The sequence below is a fragment of the Pungitius pungitius genome, chromosome 5 (assembly GCF_949316345.1).
Source record: "Pungitius pungitius chromosome 5, fPunPun2.1, whole genome shotgun sequence".
Lineage (NCBI taxonomy): Eukaryota > Metazoa > Chordata > Actinopteri > Perciformes > Gasterosteidae > Pungitius > Pungitius pungitius.
Window position 1 is genome coordinate 7,681,408 of NC_084904.1, and position 17,635 is coordinate 7,699,042.

At 45.5% G+C, this 17,635-nt stretch overlaps 1 protein-coding gene across 1 annotated transcript; it reads right to left on the reverse strand.

The window, feature by feature from the left end:
* Window positions 1–1,853: 1,853 nt before the first annotated feature.
* On the reverse strand, window positions 1,854–11,295 carry LOC119224957 (3-hydroxy-3-methylglutaryl-coenzyme A reductase-like). Its single transcript, XM_037482457.2, has 20 exons — window positions 11,183–11,295; window positions 10,137–10,305; window positions 9,593–9,704; window positions 9,395–9,482; window positions 9,234–9,318; window positions 9,016–9,121; window positions 8,270–8,376; window positions 8,065–8,181; window positions 7,828–7,988; window positions 6,789–7,042; window positions 6,537–6,706; window positions 5,706–5,900; window positions 5,465–5,623; window positions 5,014–5,171; window positions 4,819–4,924; window positions 4,569–4,739; window positions 4,207–4,347; window positions 3,968–4,126; window positions 3,717–3,871; window positions 1,854–3,205 (listed from the first exon to the last, which is right to left on the reverse strand). Exons 2-20 carry the CDS (start codon window positions 10,299–10,301, stop codon window positions 3,151–3,153), a joined length of 2,664 nt encoding a protein of 887 aa, XP_037338354.2. The 5' UTR covers window positions 10,302–10,305; window positions 11,183–11,295; the 3' UTR covers window positions 1,854–3,150.
* Window positions 11,296–17,635: the final 6,340 nt, after the last annotated feature.

A 17,635-nucleotide genomic window follows, 5' to 3' on the forward strand; every position in this document is an offset into this window, starting at 1 on the left:
TTAACGCGCTATTTTTGACAGCCCTAATATATATATTATATTATTATATATATATATATATATATATTATTATATAAATATATATATATATATTATTAGGGTCCTCGGAAAAATGCAAATATTTAAGGTCAATAAATGTCATGGACTGAAAAGTAAATTTATATTGCGTATATATATATATATATACACAAACATTTAGTAAATTTATATTGCGTATATATATATATATATATATATATATACGCAATATGCAACTGAAAAGTAAATTTATATTGCGTATATATATATATATATATATATATATATATATATATATATATATACGCAATATAAATTTACTTTTCAGTAAATTTTCAGTAAATTTATATTGTATAATTTATATAATATAAATTTACTTTTCAGTCCATGACATTTATTGACCTTAAATATTTGCATTTTTCCCCCCATTAATATTTTTTACTTTTTTTCTCAAAACGTTTTTGGACCCAGCATATGTTGTGACTATTGTTCTTTCCATGACATTTTTAGATCTTCAATGACTTTTACAGAACATTTATCTCGTTTTAAAAAAATATTTGAAAAGAAATACTGACTGAAGATTGTCAGACAATTTAAGGAGGTGACGGTTTAGAGGATGGGGTCAAAGGTCAGGAGCCACTTTCCCGAGGAAGAGACGGGGCTCCGATCAGAGGCATGTCCACCAGCAGAGGTTCCATCACCACTCGCACCGCCCCAAGGAGCTGCAGGAGAAAACAAACCCATTCATGCTTATAATCTTTGTGTTTTATTAAATAGATTATGTTGAGCTTCTTTTTATTTTAACGTAGCGTTATTCTCTATTTTTTTAATCTATTGATTTGATAAACGAAAAAAAAAATCCTAAAAGCCTACAAGCAGCCACCTTTTGGAAAAGGGAGGGAATCACCAAAACACCATCAGATGTACACAGTGTCGTTTTAAAGTTCAAACACAGTCAAACACTTCATTTGACATTTGGTTTACAGACCGTAGATATGCAGCCTGCGTCCTGGCTCCATGTAATCAAATACAAACGATTCTCCCACCAAACCGGGAGCAGTGGGCATCATTTATTACCAAAATATGTTAGACCGATCCAAGGAATTTCACTTGGCGGTTGGTGCACAACATCAGACAGTAAGACAGTAAGAAAAAGGCATGTTCATGTTCAGTTTACAAATGTACAAACTCGGTGGAGGTGGTACAAGACAGGAGGATGATGGTGAAACTATCGTCCCTGGTGGAAGATACCTTTATCATATCTCATCTCATGATTGGGATTTCTTTCTCATGTATATAGCAGCCGGAAACACAATGTCATTATATCTATGCTGCGTAATAAACACAAATCGTTGTCTCTTCACTAGGCCCTGCTCTGTACCTCACACCAAACTGCGCCCCTCCTACGACATTATTCATGATGTGCACCCGTCCTACTGCTGGTCGGCCAATCACTGCTCTCCCGGCTGGTGAGATGGGTCGGGCCTTCATCTGATTGGCCGGCAGCGTCTGGTGAGGGGCCGAGCACCAGTAGATCAGCGGTGCATTTCCGACCTTGGCTGGATTTGAATAGTCAAAAAAATCGCCACTATTCTTTGACCAAATAGGGCCACGGAAAAATGGTTAGGAGAATTCATGAGGAATTAGGAAAGGAAAACCCGGCCCACTATGATCCTGATGACCACTCTTCATACTTACGCACGTCATGTGGGAGTGGACATTTTTTGTATTAACTTAATTTAGTTATTACTATTATCCATTTTTTTCTTTTAAATAAATAAAATAATAGTGGTTCAAGTTGTTATATATAAATAGGAACAGGAGAGGAAGCCACGGAGAATTAACTGTTGAGCATTTGCATTTATTTTGGAACACGTGATGCGTCATAAAGCGGAACGTTCATGGTAGACTGCAACAGTGGGTAATGAATGCATTAAGACATATTCCATACAAAAAATGTCTTCATAATTTTAGTTAATATTGAGCGGTGTGCATCAACAAATGATTGCATTGCTCAAATGAAATTATACATATCCATTGTGTTTATTCATTATAAACGTGTGCCTGAATTGATTCATCTCATGCATGAATGTGTATTAATACATCGCCCCAGTGCACAGTACATCAAAATGAACACACAACACTTAATACGGACACACGATGCAGACTTCCGTGGTGATCAATAATCTACGAGCAAGGCAACAGAGCCATGCCACGTGCACGTCACGGTGCTGTCAGGTTAGTGTTAGAATTCCACATTATGGACGACGGTATCAAGCCGTCATTGTGAGGTCCTTTTGTATTCATTACAAAAAATATATCAAATATTCTCTTTCCATTCTGTATGTTTTAAAAACATTTCCACAGTACGCCTATGTGGCCCCCATGTGCATACACCACAACTTATGTACAATAAACCTTTCCCATTCGTCTAGGATCAGAGTGGGAATGTACTTTTATTGTGATCAGTTCTTTGGTTGTGGAGAAGCAGTGCCCAGGGGAGTTGAGCCACTGGCTTTGTTTCTTTATGATGATCGTGCAGCATGTGCTTAGCAGCTCGGGCACCTGGAGCATTACTTATTCATCCTCCCTCTTGATTTAGCCCTAACCTGTGCAGGAGATGAACTCAGCACTTTTAAATGAAGCTTGCAGTCTCGTATTTAAGTGCCTCTTGGATCCAGACATCAATCTTTCACGTATTGATTCATTCATGCAGTGAATCCGTCTGTGTTGCTGCAGTTGAACCGAGGACACAACTGGGACACTTGGCCCTCGTTAGCTGATGGTGAACGTTTGATTGTGTCGGCGTTCACAGTTGTGCATTTGGCAACAAGCCAGCAGAAGTACTTCATTTGAACCCAACTAAAAACCTGACAGCACTCTTAAAAGTTGAAATAGAAGAAGACAGTAATTAACTGCTCTGCTTCAAGCCCAATAAACAGAAAATTAATATACTCTTTTTCAGCATAGAGATTGGTCAAAAGGACACGCTAGTGTCTCTCTGAATGCACTTGGATGATATCTGCTGTCTTGATGAATGATTAGTCCCTTTCACATTGTCCACATGTCCCAGGCTGCACCGCCCCATCAGGTGACCTGGGCTCACTGGAGGAGGCGGGCTCTCGTCAGCTCTCAGGAAGCCTTCTTGGTGCACGTTCCTGGAGTCTCCTGTAGGTTCACCTTGGATCTACAGACGAAACAGTTGCATCTGGTTATTGATTCTTTAGTTTGTGTGCAGGCTGTAAATGGGGTGCGTATGTGTAGGTTCTAGATGGCGATGGGAGCAGCTCATAGATCAATGAACGGGTGTTTTTTAGGCCACGTTGGTTTCTGTTATCAGGACCATGGCGATGGAAAGTCTTTGTTTGACACAAAGAAATGCTCTCTATTGTCTCTTAGTTCAAGTGCTGCATCGACCTACAAGGAAATACATAAATAAGTTCAAGCTTGAAATGCTACAATAAGTACACTAAATACCTAAATGTCCTGTTAAATAATCGTAGAGAAAAACAGCTATTGGCAGATACCATGTGACAGATTATTTTATTTATTGATGTCAAAATATTGAATTGTGCCTTGTGTAAGATTTCAGATTTCAGCCTAGAAGTGCAATGGCCAACGTCTCGAAGCAGCATTTGGTTTGTCCACTCTAGGCTACTGTAGGAGCAGTTTGCAAATGGAGAATCCTTTGCTCTTACCTGTTGTGAGTCATGTGACTCTTGACCAGGTGGCCGGCAGTCAGAGCAGCCATGAGCGAGAGCTCTCCAGCCAGAACGGTGGCACACACAACCCGGGCCAGCTGCCGGGCGTTCTCCCCCGGACAGTCCAGACAGGCTCCCTGCACGCCCAGCATCTACACACACCTCAGGAAGTTAGCTAAATACATTGTGATACATCAATTGGGTTTGTTCATTTCGAGTGTGATATTTGTGCGTATGTGTGTGTGTACCTGGAGGCAGGCTTGCTGGGGGGGCAGGCTGGTGCCCCCTCCTACGGTGCCCAGCTCTATCGAGGGCATGGTGCAGCTGATGTACAGGTCCTCCCCCGTTGGCCCCGATGCCTCCATCAGGGTGATGCAGTTGCTGCTGCCCACTGACTGGGCCGGATCCTGGAGGACATACACAAGCATTACAAGCAGGGACCACAAGAACACGGTAGGGAAAAAGAAACATGATAGAACTAGTCTACCTGTCCACAGGCTATGTAGATGGCTGCCACCAGGTTGGCTGCGTGTGCGTTGAACCCGCCGATGCTGCCCGCCATGGCAGAGCCCACCAGGTTCTTGCTGATGTTCACCTCCACCAGAGCCGCTGTGGACGTCTTCAGAACCTGCACGCAGCAACGAGCCAATCTTGATATGAAAGCTATATTTTCAGATGACTTCCTTTTGTGTATGTATGAAAGTATCTATGAAAGTAGATCCAGTGTGTACATCCAGACCCAATGCCAAGGATCTCTCACTAGAGATAGAGACTCCTGATCACTCTCTCCCGCTGGACCACTCCATTTTCCATTTTCCAACAAAAGAACAACAAGAAAGCTCCTCCCACCTCTTTGACCACTTTGGCGGGGATGGTGGCCTCACAGACGGCGGATTTGCCCCGGCCTTCAATCCAGTTGATGGCTGCTGGTTTCTTGTCGGTGCAGTAGTTCCCACTGACGGCCATCACCTGCAGCTCTGGGAAGTGCAGCTGCAGTGTGTTCAGAGCCTGCTCTGTTCCCTGCAGGCAGACCAATTATCCTTAAACAAGGCTGTTGGGGATTTGAGGCCTTAAACAACACACATGGCCTCACAGTTACCTTAGAGATCATGTTCATTCCCATGGCATCTCCAGTCTTGGAATGGAAGCGGATGTAGAGATTTCTCCCAGCCAGACCAACCAGCAACTTCTGGAGACGCGCGAACCTGCCAACGGCAACCACAGGCTCTTACTCAGGGAAATACGGTGTAGATGGGCAGCGTACTTTGCGGCGTAGTCCTGCTTCATGCTCTACCTGCTGGTGTTGTCAAACGCCTCTTTGATCTCCTGAAAACCGTCAGTGCTCTCCAGCCACGCCTTGACCTCAGCAGCCTGGCAGGCAGAGGGCAGCCTGACGACGGGTCCTCGAGTCATGCTGTCGGCCAGGATACGACATTTGGCTCCGCCTCCCAGCTGGCCGCAAGTCAACCACAGTACACATTAACACGTAATAAAATCTGGATTTAAAAAAGTTTTCTTTTTTGAAACACTATCACGGAGAAGGAATCGGCATTTGTCATTGTCTCATGACCCAACCGTCCATCATGGTGTCCCTTACGAGGCCCCACTGCAGTGAAATATGCTTTAGAGCGGACTACCTTTTGATTGACAGGTCCCTGCCACTGTGTTTTTATCTGTAAGCATGTCAGAGTGTCGACCTGTCCAACATCTAACATTCTTTAGAAAGCCATTCATCTAACACTCACTGCGATTGCTCGACATCCGCGGTTAGTGCTGGCAACCAAGCAGCCTTCTGTGGTTGCCATGGGAACCTGGAACTGCTTCCCATCTAGATGCAGGGGCCCAGCCACACCTACTGGTACGGGAATGTAGCCAATCACATTTTCACAGCAGGTGCCCATAACCTGGAAAACAGAAACGTTGTCAAACAGGAAGCAGAGGGCCACACAGATCACTGCAGGTGCTCCCGTGTGTGTGTCTCTTCACCTTAGAGTAATCATAGTCGGCGTACGGCAGGGTGGAAAGTGCAGAAGGGGAGGGAAGTTTGGCAGATATCATCTGTCTACGTATGGCCACTCCTCTCTCTGGTTTCTCCATCATGGCCTCCAGTTTGTATGCAGGGATGTGTTTGGAGTTGACCAGCTGCATCACCTCAGCATCACTCAGGAAACGGGCCCCCAACTGCAACACAGTCATGCAGTGACTAACTGGGACTCATGAATGAGCTGGGATGATAAAACATTTAAATGAATCCAGTTTTCAGCCTGTGGAACTGAAGGTATATTGTGTTGGAATTGTTGACAAGAAATAACATGTTGCTTTCCATCAAGCTTCAACCTTTTACCACAAAGTATGTGTATGTGGAGCCAAAAAGTCCTCTGCAGCTCTGGTTCACGCTGTATTATAGACCTGCCTACTTTTTAGCAGTCCAATCATATGTGAGGGAATTGATTCAAATCCCTTTACGAAGGGAAGCTGCTCCAAAATTCAGTTTCAGTGGAGGACTTACTCATCAGTTACAGCTTTAGATACATCTCAACACTAAGTGTCTTTTTACTCAAGTGGTGCATCGAGGGATGCAGTGGATCACAAGTGTCTTTTCTATTGGCGTCATGCTCTAATTGGTTCAGCCTACGAGAGAGTGAGAGGAGTGACTAAGCTCATTATGGTGTAGCTAAATCACACAACTGCCTCCAACCGTGCAATCTTATTAGTGGGATGTGTCTCAACAGGACACCTAAGTGAGATGGGACACGGGAGGTGATGATGTAACTTCTCGCGTTAGCCGACTTATCGGCGGCGTTGGTGGTGTCTTACCTCAGGGTTGTTGATGATTGCCACACATACGTCCAGGTCTCTGGGCTTGGGGGGGAAAAGGCTCGTTTGATCAATCTCAGCTTTCTGCTCCTGCTCTTCGTCCCCCTCCACAAAAAAGCTCTTTGGCTGGGGATCTGTGGCCGGGGCGGACAAGGGTCGGATGACCTCATCTAGGGGAACAAGGCAGAGCTGGAGACCACATTTCTACACAAGTCCATCTACTACAACGTCATCGGCTGACATCCGACGCACCTCTCTCTGACTTGTTGGTGGGCGCTGGGGCAGGGGCACCCTGGGCGAGGGAGACGGCTTGGGGAGGGCACAGCTCCTTCCTGCAGCAGGTCTCGGCGGGCCGTCGTGTGGTCAGGGCCGGGGCGGACATCGTGATGGGGTTCTTTAGCGACAGAGTGGACTCCATCTCGGCCTGCTCGAAGAAGATGTACTTGATAGCCAGCAGCAGGGCCAAGGCAAGACAGATCACCTGCTCGATGTCCATGGTTATCATCCTGCGGGGGAGGCAATGACATGTAAAAAAATGATTTCAAAAGACGGCACTGGCCTTGGTCTCTTCTAATAAAACCTATACTCCAATGTTCATCCTGAGATAGCACTGGAACTTCATTTACACTGTGGACACATTCTAAATGTCTCTTGAGATATTGCAGCGTCTAATACTGGCGTCTGTGTCAGAATGAAAAGTCAGTGGTTTATAGTTGTGTTGCATCAAGAGATATTATATAAGAGATGTACTCAAATCCCTATGATTATTATGCAGTTTAACTTAGTATCTCCGTTATAGTACCTCTTCGTACACCCTCATAACACCTCTGCTCATTAGGGAAATGCATCTAGTGGAAGCCTAAAACCATATGCAACAGATGTATTTAAGCTTTGAGTTTGGCATCTTAGCCTCTTAAGCAGCTACCATGATGCTTTTTGCACAAGTTACAACCAAACACTGAAGAAGACATTTTTCGGTGACCAAAATGCTACAGTTAACGGTGAGAGTTGAAATCTTAAGAGGAATATGGATACAACTCCATAGTACCGATCTGTCAATCACCCTAGGCCCTAATGTATACCCTGCTATATGGTCTATTTTATTCTACATGTTTACGAAATGAGATTCATGCTGTATTGAAAAAAGACTTGAAACTAGAGCTGAGAGGATAAACCCAGAGAGAGAAGGCAAGTTTAGAATACTTCCGCATTAGCTTCACTCTTCAGTCCACTTTTAAAGGCAAAGCCTTCATTTCTGAGAGACGTTGGAGTCGCACATTGCTGGCCTTACCTGGTGAGGTAGAAGTGCCACAGCGGTTTCTCTGGCTCGATCCTCCGGGGCAAGAGGTGGTCAAGCTCCATGCCGACTTGAGGAACGCCCACTGTGGTGTTGATGGACAAGGGCTCAGAGATCCAGCGGCTGTGGGCGTGAACCATCACCAGGCCCAGGGACTGCACGCAGAGCGGAGATCAGAAATCATGCTTGTGTTGAAATGAATACAAAGAAAGAAAGGACTAGGTGTGTTACCATGATCATCTTGACTCTCTGTGTCACCGGGTTGGGTTTGTTGTCCTCCTCCTCCATGACTCTGGAGAAGTGGCTCAGTTGCCAGATGGGATGGCCCTCTTGACTCTCTCGGGACAACTGCATAGGCAGAATGCCACAAAGTCAAAAACACGGACATAAACACACATACGTGTACACACGTACAATTTAAAAAACCCATCCTTACCTCCAGCACAAGTGAGACACACGCTGGGAAAAAAGTCATGAAGACAAAGTAGTTGGCCAAGACAGACATGCAGCCAAAGCAGCACATGATTTCCAACTGCCGCACCCCTGAAAGACACAAGACAAACCAATGAGGAGCAACACAAGGACCAAATCACAGAGCCTCAGTCCCGCTTACAGTGGAAAGAGACTCATAGGCCTGGATGCAACCAGTGTCTGAGGAACTGGAATAGCATGGCAGATGTTATCATGGGAATTAAAACTCGGTGCTACGAATGATTCGGCAGGAATGTGGGGGATTTCTTTATTTAAAAAAAATCTTTTTGCTAAATAAATTATCCCAAAAAGCTAGGTTTTCACAATGTATCCAGAACCCTGCGAGACCAAGAAGCGCAAGGAAAATTGCCAAGCTTCAAGTAAGGCGTTTGTGCCCAGCAAACGGTGGCCCAGCGCCGCCCGTATGAGGCAGTGTGACGACACCGAGAGGTCATCTCCATGCAAACAACAATGGCAGCTGACGAAAATACTGCAGCAACATCAGCCGCATTAACCCGACATCTCTACTTCCGTTTGCTTCCACGGAGGTGGAGCACTCGTACGTTGCTATGGAAAGACAAACACCCTGGAGCTGCTTGTCGTTCAGAAGATTAGAGCAATGTCACCGTGTCATTGTTCTTTCTGGCTGACACACCCAACAGTCATGGTTTATGACCGCACAAGGAACAAACAGACAGTGGCAGCGAGTACCTGACATGGTTCCCACTCCGATCACCAAGCACTCCACCAGGGCGTCCAGGGTGAAGGTCGGGCCCAGTACTGACATGCCCCGAGCAATGTTGTCCCTCACTTCATCCTGAACCAGTTAGAGTACAAGAAGCGGGTCAGCGCTACGCTTGGATTTCATGTCACATGTATGAAACGTGATGATGATGATGATGAGCAGTGAATATTTTTCTTCTTCACACCTGAGAACTGGAGCTCAGGGCGAACTTGGCGAGGGCGCACGCTTTGGACAGGTCGATGAGAAGCAGGAAGAAGGGCAGAGCCTCGCTGGAGGACAGAGCAGAGCAATCAACTGGAGTTTGTTAACAAACATGCTGGTGAGAAAAGGACAGTGTTCCCTTACTTGAGTCCCGTGAGCTCTTTATCGAGGAAGTGAATGACGACGGTGCTGAATACAAAACTGGAGAATATGGTGAAAAGACCAGCAATGCCTACAAGAGAGTAGATCAGAGGTAACTTACACATACATGCAGCTAGCCAGACGACTGGCTCACTGCTTCGTATATCAAATACACATTGTGTGTGCCGGTTTATATTTCACCTAATATATACTTGGACCCCAATTGTCTCAAGTTCTGGAACTGGAAGTAAATATAGACAATGGCGATGCAGCGTGTGATGGTCAGGATGATGATGTCACTGCTTAGAATTTGCTGTGAGAAGATAGGGAAATGTGACCAGGGACAAGGTGAGATATTTATTAGGTTGGTCATCACAATGCACATTACATCATAACAGATAAGATCAGCTTGGCACAGGGCTGAATCCAAAAACCTTTGGGCTGGCATGAATAACTTTGTAGAGTTATAATAAAGTGATTTTAATCAAAAATAGAAGTTACACACAGTATTTCTTAATTCAGGTTCCCCAGGCCTTCATTTTCTATATTGCCAAAAAATTTTTATTCTCATCATGGTTTGCTTTTTCTACCTTCTCTAATACTTTGCAACCTTTGTATCAGAGTGGGCCATATGGGGGAAGTTTTTTAAATTATTATAATTCATATACTATGAAACACTACAAAACTTTGGCCTGTGTAGTGGACACCCTACCACGGACGTCCTCTCCACCTCTCATCCACTCACCTCCTCGGTTTTGGGGCAGTCGAAATTCCATCCACAGATCTGGTCGTTGCCGGTGAACATGTTCATGGACATCATGCAGATGGTGAGGGTGACCGTGCCAACGATCACCTCCCAGGGGTGGGAGGCCACAAGGTGGCCATGCATACGGAACAGACCGGTCAGCATGTTGCTACGGAGCGACATAAACAACACAAGTAGAGTCATGTTAGCTGGACGCGTTGAGGGATCCTAGAAAGCTGAAATGAATCATAGTCCCAAATATCTTTAAAGGGCGTTACATTGTTTACAGGATTCTTTCTATTCTATGCTGCTTTACCCTCAACGTTCTTGTCATTTCTTCCACACACACATGACATCAGAGGCTTTTTTCTATTTTCAGGTTTGTCAAAAACTGAAAGACAAACCAGTTCCACATTCTTCCTACTGGATATAAAGAATATGAAACAACTCATTCACAGACACACTCCAGGAAATATATGCTGCCAGACCAGCAAATGATTTCCAACTGGAGTTTAATGTTTGATTGCATCTAAAACATTAGTTAGAAAGATTTAAAGATTTATTATTTTTAATCTCCAAAATCCAGCAAAGCTCATCATCTGGGATATTTAAAAAACGGGGGGTGGGTGGGTACGTGATATTTGATGACGTACTATTCTGGTTTGAGAGAGAAGCTCATGGTCACACATATATGGGTTGAACTTCTCTAACCCATAGAAATAACTACGAGGAACCGCATAACATAAAGCTCAATATCCACTTCACATAAATACGACAACAGCTAGTTACGTTAATAGCTCACAGATAACTGCTTTTAATTGTGATGTGTAACATCAATAAATTCTTCCATTCGGTTAAATTAACCTATTTGAGTGGCTCCCGTGTAAGCTGTCGGGTTCTTTCCGAGCTGTCGGTGTCCGCGCGCGGCTTTGTTGCGGCTTCACGGTCCATCATGACGGAGGCAAACCGGCTGAATTACACATTACAGCCATCTTTTTAACAGACATAATAATTCTTATTCGAACGAAGAGTCTCACTCGACTTACCTTGTGGAGGTGAGAGAGTGGTGGTTGAAAGAGAGAGAGGTCCGGGCGGTGACGAGGTTCCTGCCTCCGGGTGTTGAGCACAGACACACGGGGGGGGGACTCCGTGAGGCCGATAGAACCATGGCACGCTGCTACATCATCCGAGCCTTCAGCCAATCACGTCGGCCACCTGCTCCGCGAGCACATTAGCCGCGCCCCGTTTCCTAGGCACACAGCAGCAAGGGGGCGTGGCCTCATAGGACGCCTCATCTCGCCACTGCGCACACACTCTGAAGTTGTCACAGGGAGCCTATAGCATTTGAGGGAGTGAACTGAACTAGTTTTCGAAATATGTTGCTGTTTTATGGACCCGTTTTAAATATATAAATCTCTTCTGTTGCGCTTTTGTCACGTAATCGCATTTGTCTCAGTCAGTTGACTTTTACACTTTCACTTTTCAAGCCTAATTCTTTGCATTATTGCACATAGGTTACACATTTTGATTATAACATTGAGAAATAGTACAGATATGGGTTAGAATAAATGGACATGAGGTGTGTGGTGGTTCGATACAGTCTTATTGAGAATGCAAACCTGTTAGTTTAGATGGAAATTATATTCCATAGTCTTTACTCGGGTCCTATTCTATATTGTAAGGGTGCCATATTTCATGTTGCATGGGGATCATGAGCTTTATTTTTCAGATTGGACAACCTATACATACGTGTGTTTTAACATCTGTTTATATTGTTAATTGTTGCTTGTATAATTGTATCTTTTTTTACTTTATCGTATTTTATTCTTGTTATTCTTTTATTCTTGTTATTAGTACATTAGTACACCACACCACTTCCCTCTCAGGGAACTCGAGCTGCGTAAAAACGCTGTGGGAATGCCTCTGCGTGACCGTCATGAAGCACGTAACCAATGGCGAGCTGGTATGTCATAGGCGGGCGACGCCAGGACCAGGACGCTATAAAGGGACCCGAAAGGCAGGACCATTCATCTCTGTGCCTTCATCTAGTGCGTGTGAAGTTTGACTAGTGAGTAATGGCTGAGCGGTTTGTCCAGTGTGCCCCCCCTTGCACCCGTTTCATTACGGGCAGGGACTCGCACACTTTGTGTGTCGTCTGCTTGGGCGTGGAGCACACTCAGCTAGCCCTCGAGGGGGCTAGATGTGGAGACTGCGAGCGCCTGTCGTGGCGCTCCCGTCTCTCCGGTCCGGCTCGTGCTGAGGCAGAGCGCCGGATGTCTTCGTGGGGATCGCAAGTGGATCTCGCGGAGCATTCCGGGACGGCTGAGGCATTTTCCCGGCCCTTCACCGCGGGACCCAGGCGCTCGTTTCCGGCGTCGGTGGCACGCACGGCGGCTTCCTCCACCCCGGACGAGGCGGCGCTCTCACAATCCTCCAGCTCAGAGGAGCTGGACGTGGTGAGCATGGAGGCAGCGGAGGCTGACATCGAGGCGCCTCATTCCCCAGCTTCCACCCAAGAACTGCTGGAGGTCCTCACTCGAGGCGCTGACAGGCTTCACATCAGCTGGCCGGCGGATAGGCAGCAGCCTACTACAACCGGTGAGCTGCATGATCGGTTGCTTGCCGGTGTCCACTCGTGTGTACAACCCGCGTACGGCTTTGTACTCGTCTCTAGCTGAGGCTAGGTGACATGGCTATGTGAGCATGCCTGCGTGTCGCTTAGGACACCGGTGCTGCCCACCAAGCCTCTAAGGACCACCTCGGCTCTGGTGGGCAAGGCTTACTCTGCGGCAGGGCAGGCGGCCTCCTGCCTGCATACGATGGCGCTCGTCCAAGCGTATCAGGCAGAGCTGCTTGCCGACGTGGCCGAGGGGAATGAGCTAACTCCGGAGGCAGTTCGTGAGCTGCGGCACACAGCTGACCTCGCGGTGAGGGCCACAAAGGAGACGGCTAAGTCTGTCGGCACCTCTGGCTGAGCCAATCTAGCCTCAAGGAGAAGGAAAAATCCTTCCTCCTTGATGCCCCTCTTTCCCCGGCAACCATCTTCGGAGGCGCCATTGGGGCCGTCGCGGATAAACTCCACGCGGAGAGGCGGCAGGCGGAGGCGCTCGACTCCTTCCTTACCCGACGACGCCACGTCCGCGGGGCTGCTCGAGGGCGGCCCCGGCCGTCGACAAGCTCGCACCACCTGGCGCAGCAGGAGGCGCCGTTCTGGCCGGCCCGAGTATGGTTCGCGGACCTTATGTCGCTCCTCGCAGGTCCTCCGTTGGAGATTCCCATCAGGGCGGACCTGCTGTATCAGGAGTCGGGGTCCATTGTTCACCCCCGCCCCGAGCTATGGAGACTGTGGGCCCTTGGGGCGACCCGCCTCTTAGGATCCGGTCTCTCGACCGAGGTTGTGGAGACCATCCTCCACTCCAGAGCCCCCGCTATAAGGAAGGCGTGTGCCGGTAGTGGAGGCTTTTTGCCACTTGGTGTGGGGAACGACAGCTGGACCCAGTTAACTGCCCACTTGGTTCAGTACTGGAGTTCCTGCAGGAACGTTTCTCCACAGGTTTATCCCCGTCTACTATCAAGGTATATGTGGCGGCCCTGTCGGTAACTCATGCCCCACTAGATGGGCGTTCTCTGGGGAGACACCCACTGGTATCCCGCTTCCTTCGTGGCACCTTGAGGCCAGCCGCCAGCACTAGAGTTCCGTCCTGGGACTTGGCCATCGTACTAGAGGGTTTATCCGGTGCTCCCTTCGAGCCCATGGCGGAGGTCGCAGTGAAGTATGTAGCTCTGAAGACCCCCTTCCTGCTTGCTATTTCTTCCCTCAAAAGAGTTGGAGATATGCAAGCCCTCTCGGTGGCCCCCTCGTGCTTGGAACTAAGGTTACATTCGTAACCGGAGACGTTCTCCGTTCTCTTCATTGGTTACCAGTGGCTGCCCGCATCCAGTTAAAAACATTGGTACTGACGTACCATGCTGTGAATGGATCGGGACCAGTTTACATCCAGGACATGGTGAAACCTTACATCCCAACCCGCACACTCCGATCTGCATCTGCCAAGCTGCTTGTTCCTCCCTCACTGAGAGAAAATCACTCAGCGAGATCGCGACTCTTCGCCGTCCTGGCTCCCAGATGGTTGAATGAGCTCTCTGATGACATCAGAACTGCAGAGAGCCTCGACATCTTCCGTTGAAAACTCAAGACACATCTCTTTAGACTCTACCTTGACTAAAACACTAGCAAACCGTAGCACTAACAAATGGTAGCACTTAAATTGTACTTATAATGGCTTATAAGTGGCTTATTCTTCTGAGTTTGTATCTCTATGTGGAAATGCACTTATTGTAAGTCGCTTTGGATAAAAGCGTCAGCTAAATGACATGTAATGTAATGTAATGTACATTGCACCAATGCACCAAGTAAAATTTCTCTATATGTACATATGTGGCAATAAATGGCTTCTGATTCTATTTTTGGTTAGAGGCTTTAGATTTTCACAAAACCTGTATGCACATTTTGTCACGGTTTGGTACTCATTCCTGTTTTATTTTGTAGTTTCATGTCTCTTGTGTTCCTGGGTAACTTCACTTCCTGCCTTGTCCTGTGATTGCCTGATTGTTTCCACTTGTGTCCAATCACCTGCACCTCCCTAGTGTATTTAAGCCCCGTGTGCCTGTTGTCCCTTGTCGCGACATTGTTAAGTCTTGCTGTGATTTGTGCACGTCTGTCCTGCCTTGCCGTTGTAATAAAAAGTACCCTTTTGAAATTCTCAAGACCCTGCGTTTGAGTCCTGCCTTCCTCCACACCAGCAGCAAACCCTGACACATTTTCTCGCAACAAAGATTCAAAGAAACAAACTTTAAAACGTATACATTTCTGGGAGATTGAGGTTCAAAGCTGGATCAATTGTTCAGTAACTAGTCACTACAGCTGATCCACAAAGGTGGCACTTGCCTGCACACACAACAGGATCGAACTGTTGCATTCAATGCTCCAAAAAACACAAATACAAATACTTTATCAATCTTTTTCTATCCCTGTTTCTCAATTTGGTCTTAAGTTCTCCCCAGTGTGGTTCCTACTGTTTGTTTATAAATATCAGCTATTTGAATTAGTTTCTTGCCAGCAGTGGTGCATAATGATGACAAGTGGGACATAGGAATATGAAGGAGAAGGATTTGATTTACTGACATTTGTAAACGAATGAAAGTAATGTAAATGAATGTGATAACGGTCTTCAGGTCAAGAAGTATTATATGCATTTTAAGGATTATCGATCAATATATTAAGGCATTTTCTGCCTATTTCAGAGCTTAGACCATAAAACACTCTGATTCCACCACTACCCAGTGAGCACGAGACGTTATTTCAACGTTGAACTATGGTTGAAATCGGGTTGAAATGAGGTCTGAACGTCTAAGACCTCATTTCAACGTCTTTTCAACTGGCGAAAAAGTGCGTGAAACATCAACGTGCTAGAAACGGGTAAATTTCTTGATTATGTGTGATGTTGTAACGTAAGGTTGAAAGAGAGACGATAATATTAAGATTATCATAATAATGAATGAACTGGTCGGCGAAATTTGGTCTACACAAAGACGTGATTTCAACGCATTTAAGATTTTTCTTAAAACGTCATGAATATGGAAATACAGAGTGTGTGTCTGTTACGCCTCCACCCTGGCTCAGGAGAGGAGGTGGGGCGTAACAATATGCTTTAAGGACAAAATAATGCGGGCCGTTTCAAACATTACAGATGGAACTCTGCTCACATCTGTATCGCGCATGCGCAAGTTTTTGCAGAGCTTCCTCCGGGTGCAGCGCGAGGGGAAGTGTGTCCGGGTGCAGAGCGGCGTGAACGGGCTGATACAACCACGGCTACCGGCCCCAATACCCTGTAAGTACGTCAGTGTTTGAATGAAGCACACCTGAAACTATAACCAGTTATTTTATTTGTGCTGCCCACTCGATACGGGAAAGACTGTTATTTTGGTAAGATAGTTAGTGTTAGCGCAGATAGTTTGCTAGTTAGCATGCTAGCTTGGATCATGCTAGCTCGGAGCATGCTAGCTCGGAGCATGCTAGCGTTCAACATGAACTGGACCAAAAGTAAACATCATAGAGTATTTTCCGTGTGTTTGGTGTTGCTTATGCGTTAGGTTGTTGCTGTACCCATATCATATTATTGCTGTTCTCATTTCATGTAGAAAATACACGTTTTAAAGCAACGCGGCCTAAACACAGATAGCAGCTGAATTCAACAAGTTGTGGCCTGTAAACAAGCTAGCCAAAACATTGTAAGTTACTGCATGCTTAAAGCAACATTGTACATTATGGTACTGTGTAATATACCTGGAAATGTTACTCCAGAAAGGCCATAAGTTGCAGATGAATTTTTATCTTGTTTATAATGTCAGAAGTAAACAATCTATAAGGGTTCTAAAACACCTGCTGCTGTTATCATTATTACACTTTTTTATTACTGTCATTATAAACCCAAATTGCACACTTTGTCTTTTCCCTAAAGACTTTGTTCTTCCCTCCTCACAGGTTCCTGTGGATGAAGGTTACATCTGATGGAGTTTGTCCCTGCAGTTGTCCTGCCTTACACCTGGTGTACTACTTGAATATTTGAATAATTTCTGTCGTAGGAATTGAACGTACTGTACATCTTTAAGTTGTTCATTCTGTACACACCTAGTCCTCCGCTGTTCTCCCTTAGGTTTTGTCCAGTTGAAGGGAGTTTTATGAATTTTATGCCGATGTGATGGTTTTGGGACTAGGATGCTGCATGTTTACAGACTAAAGCTCCCTCAGGCTTATTTTTCATTTTGGGTTGAACAAAAAAAAAAGAATTGAATTGAATTAACATGTTGACTAGAGACATCTGCAACTGAGGGGTGTTCTGTGCATTCTGAATCATTGAGTGACGATGAGGGAGACGGAGCTGATTTCAGGTATACGATCTGGATTTTTGTGTTTTGTATAGGAAAAGTGTTATATTATATTGATATGAATAAATACAAATTAATCAAATTATTTTCTCCTTGTTAAGGGCTGTTGACATGACAACTGTGACTGTGTGTAACTTGTACTTTTCCAGTGAGCATTTCGCCGTTGAAAAGACGTTGAATAGACGTCGCAAAATGGTTTCGAAGTTTTCAACATGATTTTTAATATGGGTGGTAAACGTACAAACGTAACGACGTAATTTCTTTTTGAACATATAAAATCAGACCCCCTATAAGAATTTATTTTTAGATTTTGGGGGGTCCCCGACAAATATTTTTAACATTAAAAATGATTGTAAAAATGATAGGTCTTTAGTGACGTTTTATATCTATAACAATAATTATTTCATTTCCTAGCGCGATTGGGCAGCAATCAGGGCAGCTCATAGCATCACAGATTGTTGTTGTGGTCTGTGGTGCAGACACTTATTGTTGAACGCGGCAAAAACGAAGCCTCACATAAAGTGAAATCCCTCATGAAAATTCTCTAAGTG